This window comes from Seriola dumerili, unplaced genomic scaffold (assembly GCF_002260705.1).
Source record: "Seriola dumerili isolate Sdu_G_001 unplaced genomic scaffold, Sdu_1.0 BDQW01000295.1, whole genome shotgun sequence".
Taxonomy (NCBI): Eukaryota; Metazoa; Chordata; class Actinopteri; order Carangiformes; family Carangidae; genus Seriola; species Seriola dumerili.
This window is the reverse complement of record NW_019174550.1, coordinates 477,133-498,863: the sequence shown is the minus strand read 5'-3', so window position 1 is coordinate 498,863 and position 21,731 is coordinate 477,133. Positions and strand designations below refer to the sequence as shown.

General features: G+C 38.4%; 1 protein-coding gene across 1 annotated transcript in view; it reads left to right on the top strand.

Annotated features, from left to right (window-relative positions):
* LOC111231289 (sodium/calcium exchanger 1-like) overlaps positions 1-8,651 on the top strand; it is a 54,240-nt gene extending 45,589 nt beyond the window's left edge. The window contains exons 12-15 of the mRNA XM_022758334.1: positions 1,742-1,866; positions 3,324-3,423; positions 4,223-4,495; positions 8,211-8,651. Of these exons, the coding sequence (XP_022614055.1) occupies positions 1,742-1,866; positions 3,324-3,423; positions 4,223-4,495; positions 8,211-8,590 (878 nt within the window). The 3' untranslated portion in view covers positions 8,591-8,651. The remainder of the gene's footprint in view (positions 1-1,741; positions 1,867-3,323; positions 3,424-4,222; positions 4,496-8,210) is intronic.
* Positions 8,652-21,731: the final 13,080 nt, after the last annotated feature.

Below are 21,731 nucleotides of genomic sequence, written 5' to 3'. Positions count from 1 at the left end.
CTCTCAACACGCAGACTCACACAGAGACTCTTCCTGGTGGTGTGAGGGTCTGCACTCTAGATGTCAGACATGAAGAGCTGACAGCCCGGGGCATGTTTCATTACACAGAAATATAATTTGTTTTATAACACTATCACAGAGCAAGCAGACTGACATTTACACACACACACACACACACACACACACACACACACACACACACACACACACACACACACTGTATAACATACTGTACACAGCTTTTCACTTACAGCAGGTTTGCACTGATAAGAGATGACTCAATTAATGGCTGTCACTGTGCGTGAAGAGTGAGTGAGGAGACGTATGGAAGAGTTGTTTCATGGGACAAAATTATAAATTCCTTCTGGGTATTCATATTTTTAATAGCATGAGATACTTAATAGCTTGGATTCCCATGTGGCAAATCAGTATTTGAATATTTGCATTTACATGACTGTCTTTCACAGCTGATTGCATACATTTTCTAAAATGAAACCTCAGCAAAACTATTAAAGCCATTCACGCTGCTCTGGTCAAAATCTGACGGATGAAAAAATTGGTTCATGATTTGACTTCCAATGGTGTGCAAAAGCTCTCAAATCGGCAGATCAATTAAAATAAAAACTTTATGGAGATTCTCGGGCAGGATTTGACAAAAAAGTAACATTTACTGCTGTGATGTGCTAAAAACTACAGTGCCTGTGGCCAGTGGAAATCAAATTTGTTCAAATGTAAAAAAGAATTATATATAATACTGCCAGCTTTCTTCTTTAAATGAAACAGTTTTTGGCCAATTGTTTATAATCCTGAATGCCATTTTTGCTTTGTGATTGATCTGTCAGTCTTAGACAAACATGCAGTTATCGTGTGACCAATCAAAGCAGTGATCTGAACAGACAGAACTCTCTCTCCATAGCAAATAATAGATGAATGATCCCAATTTTTTGTAATATATATATATATATATATTTTTTTTTTTTTACTGTAACTTGGGTAAAAATTGGTCCTACTGACTTACAGAGTCACAACCAGAACTGAGATTTTGGACATATTATTCATGAGTGGCTGGTCTCCAGGGATTTGACATTTCAAATGCAAAGGTTATTCAACAAAATCCATATCATTAGTGAAGGCAGTAATATACTGTATTTCTGAGTGGTTTTGTAATGATTTAAGTGACTACTGCCAAATAATGCCAAGGGACATGAGAAAAAGATTTCTTTTTTGTCTTATTTTTATGGTCAATAATGCTAAACATGTAAACATGTCTGCATGGAAGCAAAGAAAGCAGACCCCTTTCAACATCAAAGTTAATGTTGATTTTTGTAATAAATCAAATATGACATCTGTGACCTCAGCCTCCCCAGAAAACCAACACAAAACACATGGCTGCATTAGGCCCTATCTACCACAGGAAATGAGGCTGTCATTTCAAATTAAAAGTGAATATAGTCAGTGATCAATATCCTGGCAGGCTATTTCCTCACAGGGGTTTCCACAAAAATTGAAAGCTCTGAATAAGAAATTGTAGTTAGTTGCAAAATCCTCAATATCCCTCAAAATAATGAGGAGCCTGACCTCAGTATTCTCAGTGGTAGCTAGAGCCTTGCATTGATCATATAAGTTCATAAATTTAGGAGGAAAAAAAAGAAAAGTTCCTATTATTGCATTACTTTAAATTGGTACTGTATATCATCTGCACAACCGGCCTCCTGACCCATTCATCTCTGTGGTCTCCTAGGCGACTCCAATGAGAACAAGCCGTTGGTGGGAGCAGAGGAGGAAGAGGTGGCTAAGATGGGCTGTCCCAGTCTGGGTGAACACACACAAGTAGAAGTGATCATAGAAGAGTCCTACGAGTTTAAGGTAAGTGTGTGAGTTTGCACGTACTGTATTTTCATTTTAGGTATTATGTGCACGAACAAATGCATTTTGTGGCTGAATTTCAGAAGGTCCTCAAAATATATCAGCAGTTTGTCAGTTAGATTTCATATCCCGTTGATATAATGACAACCACCATTTATGCAGCCATTAAGTCAGCTGTGTTAAACATTACCTAAAAATGAAAACGACTTAAAATGCAAATTACACCTAAAATGATTCAAAGTGAATGTCAGCTGCCCCAGTTGGGAGGATGAATGACTCATTTTGTTAGCATGTAATGGACTCTGTAATGAGAGGCATGTCATTTTGATGGGAGACATGCAAAAGACAACAAATAATATATTCAAAGTGAGCTGACATCTTGTTTCAGTACACAAGAGGCCTCATAAGAAGGAATGTTTCTGGCACAGTTGACAATTCATCGAGCAATTTAGAAACCATATTGGCTTAGTTGTTTCATAAACATTGTATATTAGAAAGAATGTCTTCTCAAATTTGATCAGTTCGTAATTCAAGCGTGGAGAGACACAACTAGACACAACAAACCAGATCTGTCTGTCTCATTGTTCTCCTTGCATTACTTTGCAAAGTCATGTTATTCTGCTAATTTCCATGTGAGATTGCCTCTATCTATCTATGATTTTGTTTATGTCTTTAAACGTAACCAATCATACTGTATTTGTTTGTTTGCAGATTTGATTTGCTCATTTGTCCATTTGTGTCATTGTGTGTGTGTGTGTGCGTATGCAGAGAGCAGTGAATATACTTGTTTGGCGAGCTGAAAAGGTTATCTGTCTTTCTCACTCTTGAGTTTGCCTTTGCATGCAACGCTAGTTCTTCTATCTGCTACAGGGAAATACAAATAATAATGTACCTATAAATCCTTAATTGTCACTGGAATTACTCTAATTGAAACTGCTGATATACAGTATATTTTGTGGGTTTTTTCTTATGTTGCCTTTCACTTATTGGAAAGTAAACCATGCAGGGTTTCCTCCTCACAAAGCCCTGTCAGCTGGGTTATGATAATGACTGGTGATGTGATGCTCCATGGCTGCTGCAAGCTGTTTTGCATCAACATCTTTTATTATTCCCCTTCTTTGCTGCTTTAAACACACAACTCAACCAATCTGCCTGAAGGCTTTTTCCTAGATTTCACTGGGAGCGCCAGCAGAACATGGCCTCACAGCCAGTTTCACGGCATCGTATTAATTAGCACATCCTATACTTCGAATTCTCAGTGTTATGAAATACAGAGTTTTTTAAATGTATCTTTGAAATGTGGAAACGAATTGAAAGGCTTGAAATCAGCATTTTCTCCTATCTGTGTGGCTGTGGGTGAATTAACATCTTGAGGGTTGTGTCTTTCCACTTCTATCCGGTCTGTGTGCACTTGCATGTTTGCCTTTGTGTGTTTGTGTGTGTGCATATGTGTGTAGAGTACAGTAGATAAGCTGATCAAGAAGACAAACCTGGCCTTGGTGGTGGGAAGCAGCAGCTGGAGGGAACAGTTTGTCAATGCCGTTACTGTCAGTGCAGGTAAAACACTCGCTCACACACACACGAACACACACAGGATGTAACGCATCATTTTGATTAATGAACAGTGGTTATGGTTGACATCTTGACATCATTTTGAAAAGATGATGGATGATGAGAGAGAGCATTTCCTAAACGGTTGCATCAGCATTTTTGTTTTGAAGCTTTTCATGCATTCATTTTAATCTATTCATAATCTTATTTTTATTCAGGTCTCATTGCTGCCACTGATCCTAAGAGCTAGTACAGAGTATTTTCTTTTTCCATTTCCTCTATTAACCCCACATAGGAAGAAAGTTTTCTCCAATCCTCCTTTGAAGAAATACACTTTTTTGTTTTCTGGACAACAGTTAGATGAGAAAATACTATTATATCTGTCTCTATATAAATATGAAGCTGCAAGCAGTTAGCTTGCATTAGCATGAAGACTGGAAACAGTGGAAAGATCTAGCTTGTCTCTGTCTAATACTCACTGATTAACACATCTAGTATCTAGTTTGTTGTCCATACTCTATGTTAGCTATTTTTTGGTGAACAGTCACTCCCAAAAGTCACCACAGCCGAGTATGAACATGCTAATAAGTAAGCTGTCAGGGTTTTGGCAGGCACATGTCTTTAGAGACTAGAGATAGCTGGATAGCTGTAGTTGAAAGTTAAACTGTTGCCTCTGTCAGATCCGTCAGTCTCACTCGACTTGTCTCCTTTTTTTGTGTGTGTCCACTCCCCTGTGTCTTCCTCCTATCAATTGTCTTTTTTTTCACCATCTTCCTCACTTTCAATCTCCTGACGCACCTAAAAGGAGATGACGACGAGGAGGAGAGCGGCGAGGAGCGGCTGCCGTCCTGCTTCGACTACATCATGCACTTCCTCACCGTTTTCTGGAAGGTCCTGTTCGCTTTCGTCCCGCCAACAGAGTACTGGAACGGCTGGGCCTGCTTCATCGTCTCAATATCGCTCATCGGCGTCCTGACAGCGGTCACCGGCGATCTGGCATCTCACTTCGGCTGCACGATAGGACTGAAGGACTCGGTGACCGCTGTGGTGTTTGTGGCGCTGGGAACATCGGTGCCAGGTGAGCCATTATATTAGTAATGTAGTATGAGTCTACACATACAGTAACACAAAAGTCAAACTGAAATTAAAATTTAGTTTTGATAGGGAATGAAACTATATACTTGGTTTTCATTTTGAGATGTGTAAAATTGTGACAAGAAACTAGAAGAAATTTAAACTTTTTAAACAATTTTTCTGTCATGACAGTGCTTTAGTGCTCACCGGTGGATGTAGATTTTTAGTTAACACTGATAATGGTTGCCTGGACACTAAAAGTAGTTGGTAACAGTGTCAATGGACACAAATTAACCAACCAACACATTAACCCATAGACCCATGACATGCTCCGATCAGGAAGTTGTAGGCACGTATCTTTGTAACGCCTGCTCTCGAGGTAAATGTCCATCCAGGGCATGAAGCTTAAACAGTCTTTCCTCAAATATGACCAAAAAACATATCTGCTTTTCAAGAATGGAAAATGATGCACCATAGCCACAGTATTGCATTTTACTCACACAAAAATTATACAGTAAGTAAACACTAAATATGAAACAAGATGCAAGCGTTTTCCTTGACACTCGGATTCGAAAGACAAGTGAGTACAAATGAAAGGAGGGACTGATCCTCTCGCTTCCATCTCAGTTCAGTAGCAGCCACCCTCAGGAAGCAGGCATGAAATCAAAATTGACCCAGCTCCATCACAGCCTTCAGCCTTCAGCCTGAGCTGGTCTTTGCTTGGAGGGGATGCATCATCCCAGGGCTTTAATTCAATTCACTTCCTCTTTCCTTTCGTCAGCCGTTTTATTGTTGCCTGCCCCTCCATATGATTTATAAAAATCGCTCCTTTGCTACTCTCCCAGGCAATAACTCTGATGCTGTGCGGCGAGGTCTCTGGTCTCTCGTTTGAATCAATTCCCTCAACAGCCATATTATGTTGCGTGTTGGAATTGGAGGCTGTAAATTCGGCTCTGATGTCCATTATCAGTGTGTGTGTCCTGTCGACAAGGCGTGTTGGCTTTTCTTGCTTTTCTGATTCTCCTTTATTCTGCCCTGTTTTGTAGCTTTCGCTCACATTCACTGTTTTCTCTCTGTCTTTTTCCCGTCTTTCTGTCTGTCCCTCCCTTGCACTCTTATATTTCACCTCACTTATCTGTTACACTTGCTCTTGTGCCCCATCCCGGTCAATTTATTATTCTGACTAGGTGCTACCTTACTCCTCGCTCTCTCCCTTTCGTCCTCTTATTGGATGTTGTGTTTTCACTCTCGTATCATCCATCATACCCAGGTGTGCGTGGGTGAAGGTGTGTGCTTGCAGTGCCGAGTCGATGCAAGTTTGTGTGCGACAAGTCCAGCAGGTCATTATAACTTCCACCGGGAGTGTGTGCTCCCCTGTGGATATGTGTATGCGTGCGTACTTGTGTGTGTGTGTGTGTGCATGATCTCCTTAGAAGTTGTTAGAAACATTTATCTTGTCTCTTGTCTCCTCCTCCTCCTCGCTCCCAGCCCTCCTTCAGATTTATAAAAGCATTTCTGCATTATTACATCAGAGACACACTCGAGGATTGTCGGGCCAATTTACACCAGATTTGCAGATTCAGGCAATCAGAGGCAAATGTGGATCAGATGCTTGGTTTGAACGCTGTGAACTACGAAATGCTTCTGGCTGTTTAAGAGGTTATTTCTAACCACCTGAGCCATTTAGATAGTATCAATGTTTGTTTTTTTCATATCTGTGTTGGTGCTGAACACAGAGTCATCCCCATGACACTGGTTAAAATCTTATCTTAAATACTGGTACAGTACATACCTTGACTCTTTGATTGGTGACACATTCAAGACTCTGTCGGTTCACAGACATTTCAAGAAGACATATTTTCTCACTCAATCTTTGTGTTTTTCACACTCAACATGTGCCGATTTAAGTTACGCTTTTTCTGTAAATTGACAAGAATCTGTGTCGCTCTGTTGCTATGCTAGGGGCAGAGGGTGTGTTTTATTTATGTTATTTACCTAATTTGCAGAGGAGAAACAGGTTAATAACTCATTAAGCTAAGTGCAATAAAAGCTTTCCATCTAGTGTTATAAATCCCTCTAAAACTTAAGATTGACAGACAAGAGACAAAAGAGATAGCAACAGACCCCCCCCCCTGTAGTGTAGTCACTGGGGTTAAGCTAGTATGTTGTTCTGTTGTTTGGATCTTTAATAGTTTCTTGACTGGATGAGAAAAGCTGATAAACTTGGTGAATGTACAGTATATGATGCTGTGTGATTCTAAAATCTTCTGTGTTGCCAGCTTTAGTTAGTACAGTGTGTGTACTGTATGTGTGCGGAGGCCGAAACATGCAGTTTCATGACTCAGATTCAAACCCACAATCTCATGTGTCAACACACACAAACTTTTCATTTCTTTTTATTCACCAACAGGATTACAATTCACCCCCCCCACACACACACACAAGAAAAAATAAATTGGAGGATATTTTTCATGTTGGAATATGAATTTCAACTAATCTTGCTGACATTCAAATGAGAATTGAGACTCATCTCACCAGCCTGTCTAAAAATAGAAATAAGCCAAGACAGGCGCACAATAACTGGCAGCTGTTTCCCCGGTGTTCCCTGCCAACCCAGTTGTAGAGTCTCTGCCTTTTTTTATCCAATTTCTCCTCAAGTGTTCAGCACTAAACAGTTTCACTCATGTACACCTACAGCATTTATTACGTCTGTTCTAGCACAGGCTGATACCAATATGCAACTAAAGATTCCAGGAGGAAGTATGAATCTTCCTGAATTTAATCCAAGTCAGATATATATATATATATATATATATATATATATATACATATACATATATACAGTATATATATTTACAGAATTAGGATCCAAAATAACAAGTGAATATAAGTGAAAGGAAATTGTGTCATTTCAAATGCTTGTCCTTAACTTAAATGAATGCAAAATGGACTCACCAGGATTAACTATAACTATGCTAACTGTATAGGAACCTGCTTAACAGGATAACCTGAATCTGTCAACCCTCTGTGTATGGTTGTGGAATCTTTCACAATAAAAGCTGATCTCTTTAAGCTATCCTTTCTGTTTTCCATCAATTATTTCTCTGTGTTGTTTCTCCCTGCCTCTGTCTCTTGCCTCTAACACACATTAAATCTATAATTATTTCCATAAACACACATCTTTTACACTAACTGGGTCATAGTGCTTTCTGTGATACCCAGTGCCTTGATCTTAAGATCCTAACCTCTTTGCTTCTGTTTCTCCTTGCACTGTGTGTGTGTGTGTGTGTGTGTGTGTGTGTGTGTGTGTGTGTGTGTGTGTGTGTGTGGCCATCAGAATACTGTGTGGGGGGTTTCGTACTGTATGCTACCATGAGGTAATTTCCTCAGTGGCTGTGAGAAAAACATTCACCACAACATCAAACGTTACTCATATGAGATTCACTTACATTATGTTGCTTTACATTATTTCATTGTTTTGCTCTGACCTCGGGTTTACTTTCATGTCTCCTGTTTTTACAGCAAATTATATTATCAGAATACATACATACATACATTATTTGTATGAATGATTTGAAAATTACTGAAAGGTTTAACATGAATAACAAAAATAAGTGTAAGATTCATATAAATGAGGCCAAAAACAACAAAGTTGTAAAAGTAAATAAAAGATGATGAAGCCTTAAGATTAATGTGACATTTCTGTCTTTCTCATCCAGACACATTCGCCAGCAAAGTCGCTGCCATCCAGGACCAGTACGCCGACGCCTCCATCGGCAACGTCACCGGCTCAAACGCCGTCAACGTCTTCCTGGGCATCGGAGTGGCATGGACCATCGCAGCCATCGCTTGGCGCACCGAGGGCAAGCCGTTCAAGGTGGACCCGGGAAACCTGGCCTTCTCTGTCACCCTCTTCACCATCCTGGCCGTGGTTTGCGTGCTCACGCTGCTGTACCGGCGGCGGGCGACAGTGGCCGGCGGTGAGCTGGGCGGGCCGCGGACTTGCAAGATGATCACGTCGCTGATGTTCGTCTCGCTGTGGCTGATTTACATCCTGCTGGCTTCACTGGAGGCCTACTGCCATTTACCACAGTTTTAAATGGAGAGGAGAGGGGAGGGAGAGAGACCCACTGCCAATATGAAGAGAGAGAGAGAGAGAATGAAGGAGGAAAGACAGACAGGGATGAGGAAAGATGGGAAGTTGAGATGGATTGATTGGGGCCAATTCTGATATTTTTTTTTATGAAATCAGAAGATCTTCAAATTTCCTTTTTTACAAGCCCAAAATACAGACTTTTTGGTTTCGATATTGTGTTTTCTTTCCTGAAAAGAGTTTAAACCATCATGAAACACTACAGCTCTCCAATGATGTCCGTGTCCCTCTGAATTAAGAATTACTTAAAACATTAATGACAAAAATTGCAATGCAGGTTTTAAAGAGCACTTTTGTGTAGTTGTTCATCCGCAGTGGACAACTCTGTTTAATAGTTAAAAACAGAGTCATATTGTTCCAGTATTCTGCCAAACCAGCAGGAGAGATGTCAGCCACTCAGCCGGGCTCTGAAGGGAAACATACAGGTGAGGAGGAAGGAGAAGGGTGGAAGATAACAAGGAGGAAAGGGAAGCTAGAGGCAACAAAGCTAAAGAAAAGTCTGTGAAACATTATAATAGATATATAATAGAGATAATAGATAGAAGGAGATGAGGGGAAAAAGTAAAAGAATAGATGGACCCCCTCCTCACTTTCTCTTGCTTCTTGTGTCACAGCTGTATCTCGTCACCGCAGGAACAGTGGACTCTCCCATCATACCTGTTGAACTCAATGTAGTACTAACAGTGACTTATGACTTTTAACTTCTCCTCTGCCAACTGTATTCAGACACACACACACACACACACACACACACACACACACACACACACAAACACTCTACAGACAGTACACACTCCTCTGTCCCTCCCTCTTGCCTTACTCTTACCTCCCCCTGTAGGAACTGTCTTAAAGTCGTGACAACGAAACAATGTATGAAACGCTCTTAAAGTTGTGATTATGAAACGCTGTAGTCGCCACCCACCAACCCTCTTTTTAATTGAGCCAATCACAAGCCCCTCCCCTTTTAACACTAATCAACAGCCTCATTTATCCCGTGAAGGAAATTTACCTTGCCCCCCACCCCCACCTCTCTTTTTTCTAAACTTTTCAATGGCGTCACGTGTTGATGTTGTTACCGTGCAATTGTAAAAAAAAAAAACTAAAAAAACAAAAAAGGCATAAATAGGGTCAGATGAAATAAGAATAAGGAGAAAGAAAGAAAGATCCAGATGTGACGTGACAGATCAAGATGTTGGATTATCACCTGGAAGAAATGGAGTCTGGAGAACCAGCAATCGAGCAGTCTGCCTCGTAACAGCTGTTTCTCTTGAAGGGGAGAAGCATTGTGCACGGCGAGGTACACTATTTGTCATTACATTACAGGGAAATGTGAACAACTTGAGCAAAGCAGGAAATGACATATATAAACAAGACACAAGACGGACCAATCAGAATGAAGGATCTCACTAACAACGATTACTAAGATGGTGCCGACGGCGGTGCCGATGATGACAAATCAAACTATGACCATACCCAGTGTTTCTAATTGTACATGATAATATAAGAGACATTTATTGATGTGTGTGCAAAAACACTGATATTTCATTTATTTACGTTGAGTCCCTCCCTTTGTGAGGAAAACCCCGGAGGAAGACGAGAAAGATTCACACGCCCCTTTTTCTCAGTTCAAAAAGACATTTTAAGGAACTCCATCGCAACAGCTGTTAGATGGTGAACATAAAACCAGAGATGACTCACAGACAGAAAGAGGAGTCGAACGCTCTGAGGGAAATGTACGGCAGCTCCGAAATATCACATGACTGTTCTGCAGCAGTTGTAACGTTGGGACATTTCTTTGTACAAAAAAAAACACCAGTCTCTGTTATCCAAAGATTTGATAGAAGAATATTGTCACAAATCACTTCACGGGTAGAGAACCATTCATTTTCAGTGTGCAGTTTTACCTTGCGGGCATTATACACGTCCCACAAGCTGCCAGCTGTAGTTCAAAAAACAGGCAAATTTAAATTCACACTACGGTTAAATGTGCTCAACCATAGGTATTTTTAATGGGTGTGAGTCTGTATCAGATGTGTTTGTTTTTGTGTAAGATTTGCTGATTCAGGCACAGTGTGTGTGTGAAGGTGAAAGTAAGATATCAAACTAGCTTGAAATGAGAATATCATGCCACATATCATGATTGTCTATCTGAGAAAGTGTCAAAGCCAAGATTTGCATTATGTTTGTGTTAATACCCCTGCCCTGCCCAGGGGTTAGACTGACGCTGGACAGCAGGGACGGCATATGGCTTGTCAGTGCAGATTATTATTAAATGCATTATTAACAACAGCAAAGGAGGAAAAACTCTGCAGAGAGTGAGTGGTTTTCCTCTCAACTGCCCACGATGCTGAGTGGAAACGTCAAGGAAAATCCTCCTAAGAGAAAACAATAATTGAGCTTATTGTTGTATCGCTGTTCACTAAGAGAAAAAGGAGACTGAAAACAACAATTTACCGTCCTACCCACTGTTTTCAGCCCAATGTAAACGCAGGCTTTACTAAGCCAGATCAGTCGTGACCAGATGACTGATGCAGCTCTGACCAAGTCAACACTTATACAGATAGAGGAAAAGTGGGCGATGTGGAGCATAGGACCATTGATCCATTGGGGTAAAAATGCCTGTATGCATTAACCCCGCTTCCCTCAAATGTGACATTTTAAATGCCACACCAGTTCCTCTCACTTTCTGACAGCTGTAAAGGAAAGGAGAAAGTGAAATAATCCAAACTTTCTTTGTAGAAAATCAGTGAAAGCTTCTGTTATTTCTTTGAACAGCTGTTTTCCAGCAAGGCTCAGCCCAGCTTCACTGATGGAAGGAGTTTGGCCACCTGCCATGATGCTCTTGCCCTGTTTCAAAGAAATATTTCTTGGCTGCAAATATTTAATAATGCTGTCTAGAAATTAGACACGATGGCATGCCCTGAGTTTCCACCTCAGAGAAGAGCGGGGCTGGAGCTCATGAGGATACTACATCACATCCGTCGCCTGCAGGGCCGTAGCCAGGATTTGAAAAATACTGAGGTCATGTCCAAGCCACACCGACACAAATCCACCCTCTTCAGAAACCTTTGGCCAGACACCAAAAAGAAAGTTTGAGGAGTTGTTAATTTTGGGGGCTTGTAAAGAGGAAGTATAATGTTGCTACGGTTTTAGTGAACCCGACCATAGCCATGTTTTTGGGGTTTTTTTGCCTATATTTGTTTACATTTTGGTAAATTACCACCATCAAAACTATGCCAAATTAGCTATCAATGGTCCCTGTATGCATTTCCCCCATGGAGACACAGACAACTCTCACTGCATTACTTTCATACTGAAGAAAATGTAAAAATGTGATCATTTTCAGGCAAGATCTGGAGTTACAATAAGCATCTTTTCTCAGATTTCTAAGAGGATTTATGAACATGTATTCACAATGGACATGGACATAATTACATCTTCAGAGAGTGAGAGTTGCATTGGATGCAAAAGTGTGTATATCATGTCTCTGTGTTCAGATCTGATTGAGTTATGAGAGAAGAAAGAAGAATATTTGACACAAATTGCAAACCTAAAAAAATGCACAGGACATGGCCTCAGTTTCCTCAGTGGTTGCTACGGCATTGGATGCTGACACGCTAGAATCCACATCATCCAGCTGAATCAGTCTGACTCACCACCCAGATCCTGTCATTGTCTCTGTTTCTTTAGTCATTTCTGTAGTATGCAGCATCTTTAAACGCAGGAGCGAACCCGACGTGACGGAGGTCATCAGCCACTTGCCAGTTTTGACATGACTCTTACGTTGGCATGGCTCCTGGCCCACTGAGACACCAGGACGCATGCCGGGCCAAACTCTTTTTCTCAATGACTTAAGCCTCTGTAACGGTTGGCAGTTTAAGAATGAGTGGGCAGGATAATAGTGCTGCTGACGCCACAGGAACTCAAGAATACTGGGACTGATTTAGAAATGTAGTCTTTTTAAAGGTTGATAAGCCTTGCTGGAGGACAGCTGAGTGTGTGTGTATTTGTGTGTACGTGTGTGTGTGTGTGTGTGTGTGTGTGTCCCTCTCTCTCTTTGTGCGTGTGCATGCTTTCTAAGTGAGTGAAGAAATGCAACATATTTTTAGTCTCTTGCCTGTTGCTTAGTGACCATCTATCTGCAAGCCGTTGTCTTCTTGACTGTTGCTGGTGTATGTGAGACATTGTGTGTGTGTGTGTGTGTGTGTGTGTGTGTCTGTGTGTGTGTGTGTGTCTTTCTCTCTCTTGATGTTTCTCACTTTGTTTCTCTGCTTGCCCTTTCCTTTAGTGAATGTGACAGTATCTTTTCTCATTCATTTTCCTCTCTCTCTGCGGGTGAATTTCAACATGTTAATGATCATATCTTCATCTTTTCAGCATGTCTTTCTTTTACTTTATGCTCCTTGTGCCTCCCCATGTTGTGTTGCATGTGTATCCATTGTGTGCACATCTACATGCGTATTTGTGCCTTTGTGTCTGTGTGTGTGTGTGTGCGTGTGTGTGTGTGCATGCATGTGTCTGTTGGTGTTGTAATCTCCTTATAAGGGCTCGCCCTGTGTGTCCCTGGCTGAGTCCCATATGCTAGATTAATGAATTAGAATGCCAAAATGCCTGGAAATTGGATTCCCTCCCGTGTGTGTTTGTGTGTTTGTGTGTTTGTGTGTGTGTGTGTGTGTGTGTGTGTGTGTGTGTGTGTGTGTGTGTGTGTGTGTGTGTGTGTGTGTGTGTGTGTGTGTGTGTGTGTGTGTATGTGCGTGTGCGTGCGCATCCACCCCTGTCAAATAAGATTAGATATATAATAGATCTGGCTGTTGGTTGAGACCGGGAATAGATGTTGGCACTTTCTTTGAGGAAGTGTGTGTGTGTGTGTGTGTGTGTGTGTGTGTGTGTGTGTGTGTGTGTGTGTGTGTGTGTGTGTGTGTGTGTGTGTGTGTGTGTGCGCGTGCGCGCGCGCGTGCGTGCGTGCGTGCGTGCGTGTGAGTGTACAGTATGTGAGACACTGTCATTACTGTCTTATTGTCGTACACTACGTTAAGGTTTCTTCTTCTAATTCCTCCTCTGATTGGCTGATGGCTAGATGCAGACACACTCACATACACACATAAGTGTTGATTTATGCACATGTACTGTACATGCAGAAGACTGATATAAAAGTCAGTTAAGTAAACACACACACATACATTAGGCATTTTTTTGAATATCTACAGTCTGTAACTGAAAGACGTGAGAACAAATGTTTTCCAGCAAGAAAATGGCCGCAGTTACTACACTCTGTAAGTACATTGTTGCTCAGTCGCTTTGCTGTCATACGTATGTGTGTGTCCGGGTGGAGATGGAAAGATTATTTGTAAAACTATTAGTATTCAGGTAAACCTGGAGGCTGGCAGCAATGTTAATGCAAGTAGCTGTTGTCATATTGACATTATCCTTCTCACAACTTCCGTGTTTCTATGGTGTCGATTTTCTGACAACATACAGGAGTGAACTTGAACATGAATTCAAAGCTGTTTTGTCATGTCTTGATCACAGGTGTTCAGTGTTAAATACAAGGCAAGACATTATGAAATGAATAAATACATATAAAACATATAACCATGACATTGTGAAATAATCCAGTAATTGTGTAGGAATCAAATTTTACCCATTCAGAATCTTGCTGTTTAAAAATTTTCTTTAATGTTTTTTTCAGTGTTGCTCAAGAAACACAGAACTGCTCTAGCTAATGTAAAAAACCCTATTCATTTACCTTATGGTTTTAATATTCCAATGTCATTCTAGGATTATTTAACAATTTCATGGTATTAGTATATAGTGTATATATTCATATTATTATTTATTTTATAATGTCTTATTTATTTCTAATATTTTTTCTAATATTCAACACTGGTTCTGCATAGATCCTCATCACATATTGAAGCCGCTCAGCAGGACATGAACACATTATAAGTCAGTTTCACCGGCTTCATCACACGGGGATGTTGTACGCTTTGGTCAATGTTTGGCTTGTTATATAAAGAATTTGGTTTATAAGATACATGTAATACTGAACAAATTCATAAAGAACAAGTATTTACATTTGTGTGCTTTGCCACATCTCTTTGTGTGTGTGAGAGTGTGTGTTTGTTTTTTTTAAGCCCCCAGACCTGTTAACCAGCTTCTTTATATTGATCAATGTGTTTCTTAAGTCTCCTTCTCCTTCACTCTATTGCTCTCTACCTGACAAATATTTATATATTTTATCACTTTATTCTCATAATTTCATTCACATATCATACAGTCCTATTTATTAGGTCACAAAGTGCTTTTGATATAAATATCTAGTACTTTAACTTTTTCCATTTATTTTATTATGGTTATATTATTGTACTTTTTGTTGCATTTGTTTTCATTGTTTTGTGTTGTTTCTGTGATTTGTTCTGTAAAAAAAAAAAAAAAGCCCTCAGAGAGTAGAACAGCAAATTAGTATAGTAACAAATTACAATGAGTGTGCTCTTATCCTTTTTAGTGTGTGTGTGTGTGTGTGTGTGTGTGTATGTGTGTGTGTGTGTGTGTGCGTGCGCGCATCTCTTCATATCATTCCGTCCATGAGTGTGTCGATGCATGAATTAAACTCATTCTGAATACAGTGTTGATGTTGGAAATGTTGTAGTAAAGAGTAAAGTATTTTTAAAAGCTGAAAATGACATTGAAATGAAAAACGATATAGATGTTTACAAAGACCAAACTTTTCTTTTCTCTCTTTTTTTTCTCAAAGATGAAATAAACTTGACTGGCAAATGCTCACGAGTGTGTTTGTGTCTTTTCTACTGATGGAGATGAAGTCTTAACTCACTCAAGGTTGGGAATATTATTCTGAATTAAGATGCTAATTTCATTAATTGCTTTGTAATTAGTATGTAATTATAGTTGAATTGAATTGATTAACCTGTTGGTACATTAGCCCTGGTTTATGTCTATATTTACAAGCATCCCAGGAAAATGTTTGTACACTCAAGATCAAACATCAGTGCTGTACTTAGTGGACAACCCGCTCCAGCTCTCAAGCGGCAGCCACCCACAGAGATGGAGCTCAAATGAAGCAAACTGAGTGCTATATTTTTCAGCATGAAATTTCCTTTTTGTGTTACCCTTCATCTCAGCTCAGCAAGGAAACGTTGTCCAGAAAAAAAAAGGGGAAAAGTCATGCTAAAATGACTGTAACTGCAGAGCATACATGCTTGATTTGCTAACTCAGACAGCTGAAGCCTCAAATTAGCAGCCAGGTTAGTGGCTCTGCAACAGCACTTAGCTAAATGCTAATGATAGTATGCTATCATTTGTTAATTAGCACTGAACACTTAAGTAGCTGAGGCTGATTGGAATGTTATTAGTTTTGCAAGTATGTGGTCATTAAACCAAAGTAGTGGACATGTGAAATGTGGGCCTGCTGATGGCGCTAGAGGAAGAGTCACAGGATCACCAAAGTCAGTGGGATTCACCCTCTAAGGAGCATGAATGTCTGTATAAAATTCCATAACAATCCATCCAATATTTGTTGGGATATTTCAGTCTGGACCAAACTGACCAACAGACATTACCATCCCAACAGCCACACAAAATAGTACCTTTATCTTCATCCTGTCAGCTTTATCATATTACACTGCACTGTTATGAAAATGGCCGATCACTTGCCAATTTAAAAGCTGTGTTGCAGCGCAATAAAGGATACAGGCCACACAGAGATGATCACTTACTGGTTGATAATAAGCTTAATTAGATCTGCTAAAACGTTTGGAGGCATTTCCACTTCAAATAGCCAACACCTTGAGAATGTGTGTGTTATTCTGTGTCAGTTTGTGTTTGTGTTCATTTGCCTGATTCAGTTCAAAAATGAGAAATGATCCATTATCAGGATCAGTGATCAGCGTAAATCTCCAAGGAAAAAGCTAATATTTGAAAAAAGAAAATATTGTGCTGTCTGTCGTTCTTAGATCTTTGTTGTCAGCATCATATCAATATTGTGACTCATCAAGGGGCCTGGATGTGAATCTCAGAAACAGAAATTAACTTTCCAGTCCTAAGGTGGAATGTGGTGATGTTGCTACCAGTGTGAATACCTGAATAAACAAGATAATGAGCAGAGACCAAGAAAGAGCAGAAAAGGCTGTTTGCCTAACAACACTTATTATTATTCCCAGTGTGTGTGTTTGATTTCTGACAGGAGGAGAATTAAAGGGGAATTTTTTTGCACATAAATGTCAGTTGACCTTCACAGATGGAAAAAAAAAGTTATGTTATTTACTGTCTTCTGTGGCTCTTAAGGAAAGTTTCTAATGTCGGAGAACTCAACCCTGACTACTTTCATAAGCTTGGAAACTGCACACAATGATGTTATTTGCTCAACCAATCCATACTAAGGAGTAAAAGTCTGCTCTGATTTTTTGATAAGAAATTGGCTGTATGACCGTAAATAGTAAATCGCTGGGTTGTCCCCCAATTTGCAGTTTATTGAATAAATACATTTGAATGAATGACTTTACACTAAATGGCATAATTCTACATACTGTTAAGTAAAAATAAAAAGACAAACATGCAACAGTTGTGTCTTCTAATACAAGTCCCACAGGAGTTAAATCCTTACTTAAAACTATAAATTTCCCAGTCAAAATGAGAAGGACAAGACCTTTTAGAGTAACAAGTCACTGAAATGTACATTCAGTCTCACGCACCTTGTTCTGACCATGACAGATACTTACACTATAGTAAGTGTGCATTTACAGATTGTAATCTTCCAAACATTTGCCAATGTTCCCTTTCAGCCAAGGCCTGTTTGAATTTATGAGTGGTCACACCAAAGGGACTTCACCAGGCTGTATCAACTGAGTTACACTTGGACAAATTTTACAGCTGTCCAAACCAGGGATTAGGTTGGATTTACAAGCATTTTCTCTCTGGTCGAACAGCAGTGAAAGGGTCAAATCTGCATCCCCAAAGGGCTTGAATCATTTGGGTCTGTCTAAATCAAGCAAACAATGAAGCCATTGAATAGCTGAATGATCGAGATGGAAGAGGTTCTGACCTGGCAATTAAAAGAACGACATTCATAACCATCTGTCTTTTTATTCAAAGCTTCATTAATCAATATTCTTACCATGTGTAATATGACAGCAGTCTCTAGTAGTGACAAACATGCAGAGAATTATGTCCAAAGTCTGGAGCTCCTCTCAGCTCAGAGTGTTTTAGCCTCTTTTAGCTCATTGTTTGGTTGGCTGTCCAGCCTTCAACGTTAATGTTTTGGTTTACTCTCACTGCTCATCAAGCTTTTTACCATCAAAAAGGCTCTAATAACCAATCTTACTGCTTGTTTAATGCTTATTACACTGCCCAAGTTAGTCAAAAAATCACTTTATACAAGTTTAAAGAAATAAATACCATCATTAAGTACTAAAAAATCAAAGCATGTGCTGTGCTTTCTATTAAATGCAATTATACCACAGTATCACGCAGCCTGTATGAAATGTTTGCTTGGTAGGATGAGGTCAAACCGCAGGATCTGCTTTGTTTTTGTTTCTGCATTTTTTTTACATTAATTTCAGTAAACTGACAAAACTGCCTCATAGTTAATTATCTCGACAACATTCATCACTGTCTTCTTTTTAGCTGTTATCTAAGCTGGAACCATGAGAAACATATTTATAGCATTGGCCAGAGGGCAGTGGTTGTTGGATTTATGCTTTAATGCATAAAAACACACACAGACACATGGGACATTACCAGCACAAAGGTGCGTAGGTTTGCACACGTGCTTCCATTATTTTGGGATGGCAGAATTGTCCGTACCAATATTTGACTGAACTTGTACACACTGTTTTGAGTGAAATCATATTAGCCATATAACCCACTATGACGTTTCTATGCCTTACTATGACATACTTATGCATTACTATAGTATGATCTTTTTATGCCTTACCATACCATGAAATTTTTATGCTTTGCTATGCTATGATGTTTTTATGCCTTACTATGAAACGATTTATTTATGGGGCGGCAAGGTGCTGCACTACTTAGAACCATCGCCTCAAAGCGAGAAAGTGGTGGGTTTGAATCCCGGGCCTGGGACCTTTGTGAGTAGAGTGTGGATGTTTGCCATGTGACTGCGTGGATTCTCTCCAGGTACTCTGGCTTCGTACTATAGTCCAAAGACATGCACATTAGGTTAAATGTCAAAGCTACCAGACTTTAATGCGTCACTATACTATGACGTTTTTTGATGTTTTTATGCCTGACTATATATACTATGAGGTTTTTTCGTACCTTACTGTACTATGATGTTTAATGTCTTGCCAAACTATGACATTTTGATGACCTTTTATTCCTTAATAAACTGCAATGTTTTATACCATACTATATTATGACGGTTTTTGGCAATTGTATGCCTTAGTATAGTATGTAATTTAATTTCTTGCCATAGTATGACGTTTTTATGACCGTTTATGCCTTAATATACTATGATGTTTTTTTGACGTATTATGCCATACTATACTATGACGTTTTTTGACATTTGTATGACTTACTGTACTCTGTTGTTCTATGCCTTACCATAGTATGATGTTTCTATGACTTTTTATAGCTTAATATACTATGATGTTTTTTTGACGTTTTATGCCATAGTATACTATGATGTTTTTTGGCATTTTTATGACTTAATGTACTCTATTGTTCTATGCCTTACCATAGTATGATGTTTCTATGACCTTTAATGCTTTAATATGTTATGATGTTTTTTTGACGTTTTATGCCATAGTATACTATGATGTTTTTTGGCATTTTTATGACTTAATGTACTCTATTGTTCTATGCCTTACCATAGTATGATGTTTCTATGACCTTTAATGCTTTAATATGCTATGATGTTTTTTTGACGTTTCATGGCATAGTATACTATTGCGTTTTTTGGCATTTTTATGACTTACTAAACTATGACGTTTTTTGACATTTTTATAACCTACTATAATCTGTTAGTCTATGCCTTACAATAGTATGGTGTTTTAATGACCTTTTATGCCTTAATATACTATGACGTTTTTTGAGGTATTATGCCATACAATACTATGACGTTTTTGGGCATTTTTATGACTTACTGTACTCCTGTTGTTCTATGCCTTACCATAGTAGGATGTTTCTATGACTTTTTATGCCTTAATATACTATGATGTTTTTTTGACGTTTAATGCCATAGTATACTATGACGTTTTTTGGCATTTTCATGACTTACTATACAATGACGTTTTTTGGCATTTTTATGACTTAATGTACTCTGTTGTTCTATGCCTTACCATAGTATGATGTTTCTATGACCTTTAATGCTTTAATATGTTATGATGTTTTTTTGACGTTTTATGCCATAGTATACTATGATGTTTTTTGGCATTTTTATGACTTACTATACTACTACGTTTATTGGCATTTTTATGACCTACTATACTCTGTTAGTCTATGCCTTACAAAAGTATGATGTTTTAATGACCTTTTATGCCTTAATATACTATGATGTTTTTTTGATGTATTATGCCATACTATACTATGACGTTTTATTGGCATTTTTATGACTTACTGTACTCTGTTGTTCTATGCCTTACCATAGTATGATGTTTCTATGACTTTTTATGCCTTAATATACTATGATGTTTTTTTGATGTTTTATGCCATAGTATACTATGACGTTTTTTGGCATTTTTATGACTTACTAAACTATGACGTTTTATGACATTTTTATGACCTACTATAATCTGTTAGTCTATGCCTTACAATAGTATGATGTTTCTATGACTTTTTATGCCTTAATATACTATGATGTTTTTTTGACGTTTAATGCCATAGTATACTATGACGTTTTTTTGGCATTTTCATGACTTACTATACTATGACGTTTTTTGGCATTTTTCTGACTTAATGTACTCTATTGTTCTATGCCTTACCATAGTATGGTGTTTCTATGACCTTTAATGCTTTAATATGCTATGATGTTTTTTTGACGTTTTATGCCATAGTATACTATGATGTTTTTTGGCATTTTTATGACTTAATGTACTCTGTTGTTCTATGCCTTACCATAGTATGGTGTTTCTATGACCTTTAATGCTTTGATATGCTATGATGTTTTTTTTGACGTTTCATGGCATAGTATACTATGACGTTTTTTGGCATTTTTATGACTTACTATACTATGACATTTATTGGCATTTTTATGACCTACTATACTCTGTTAGTCTATGCCTTACAATAGTATGATGTTTTAATGACCTTTTAAGCCTTAATATACTATGATGTTTTTTTGACGTTTTATGCCATAGTATACTATGACGTTTTTTGGCATTTTTATGACTTACTAAACTATGACGTTTTTTTAACATTTTTATGACCTACTATACTCTGTAAGTCTATGCCTTACAATAGTATGATGTTTTAATGACCTTTTATGCCTTAATATACTATGATGTTTTTTTGATGTATTATGCCATACTATACTATGACGTTTTTTGGCATTTTTATGACTTACTGTAATCTGTTGTTCTATTCCTTACCATAGTATGATGTTTCTATGACTTTTTATGCCTTAATATACTATGATGTTTTTTTGATGTTTTATGCCATAGTATACTATGACGTTTTTTGGCATTTTTATGACTTACTAAACTATGACGTTTTATGACATTTTTATGACCTACTATAATCTGTTAGTCTATGCCTTACAATAGTATGATGTTTCTATGACTTTTTATGCCTTAATATACTATGATGTTTTTTTGACGTTTTATGCCATAGTATACTATGACGTTTTTTGGCATTTTTATGACTTACTAAACTATGACGTTTTATGACTTTTTTATGACCTACTTTACTCTGTAAGTCTATGCCTTACAATAGTATGATGTTTTAATGACCTTTTAAGCCTTAATATACTATGATGTTTTTTTGACGTTTTATGCCATTGTATACTATGATGTTTTTTGGCATTTTTATGACTTACTAAACTATGACGTTTTTTTAACATTTTTATGACCTACTATACTCTGTAAGTCTATGCCTTACAATAGTATGATGTTTT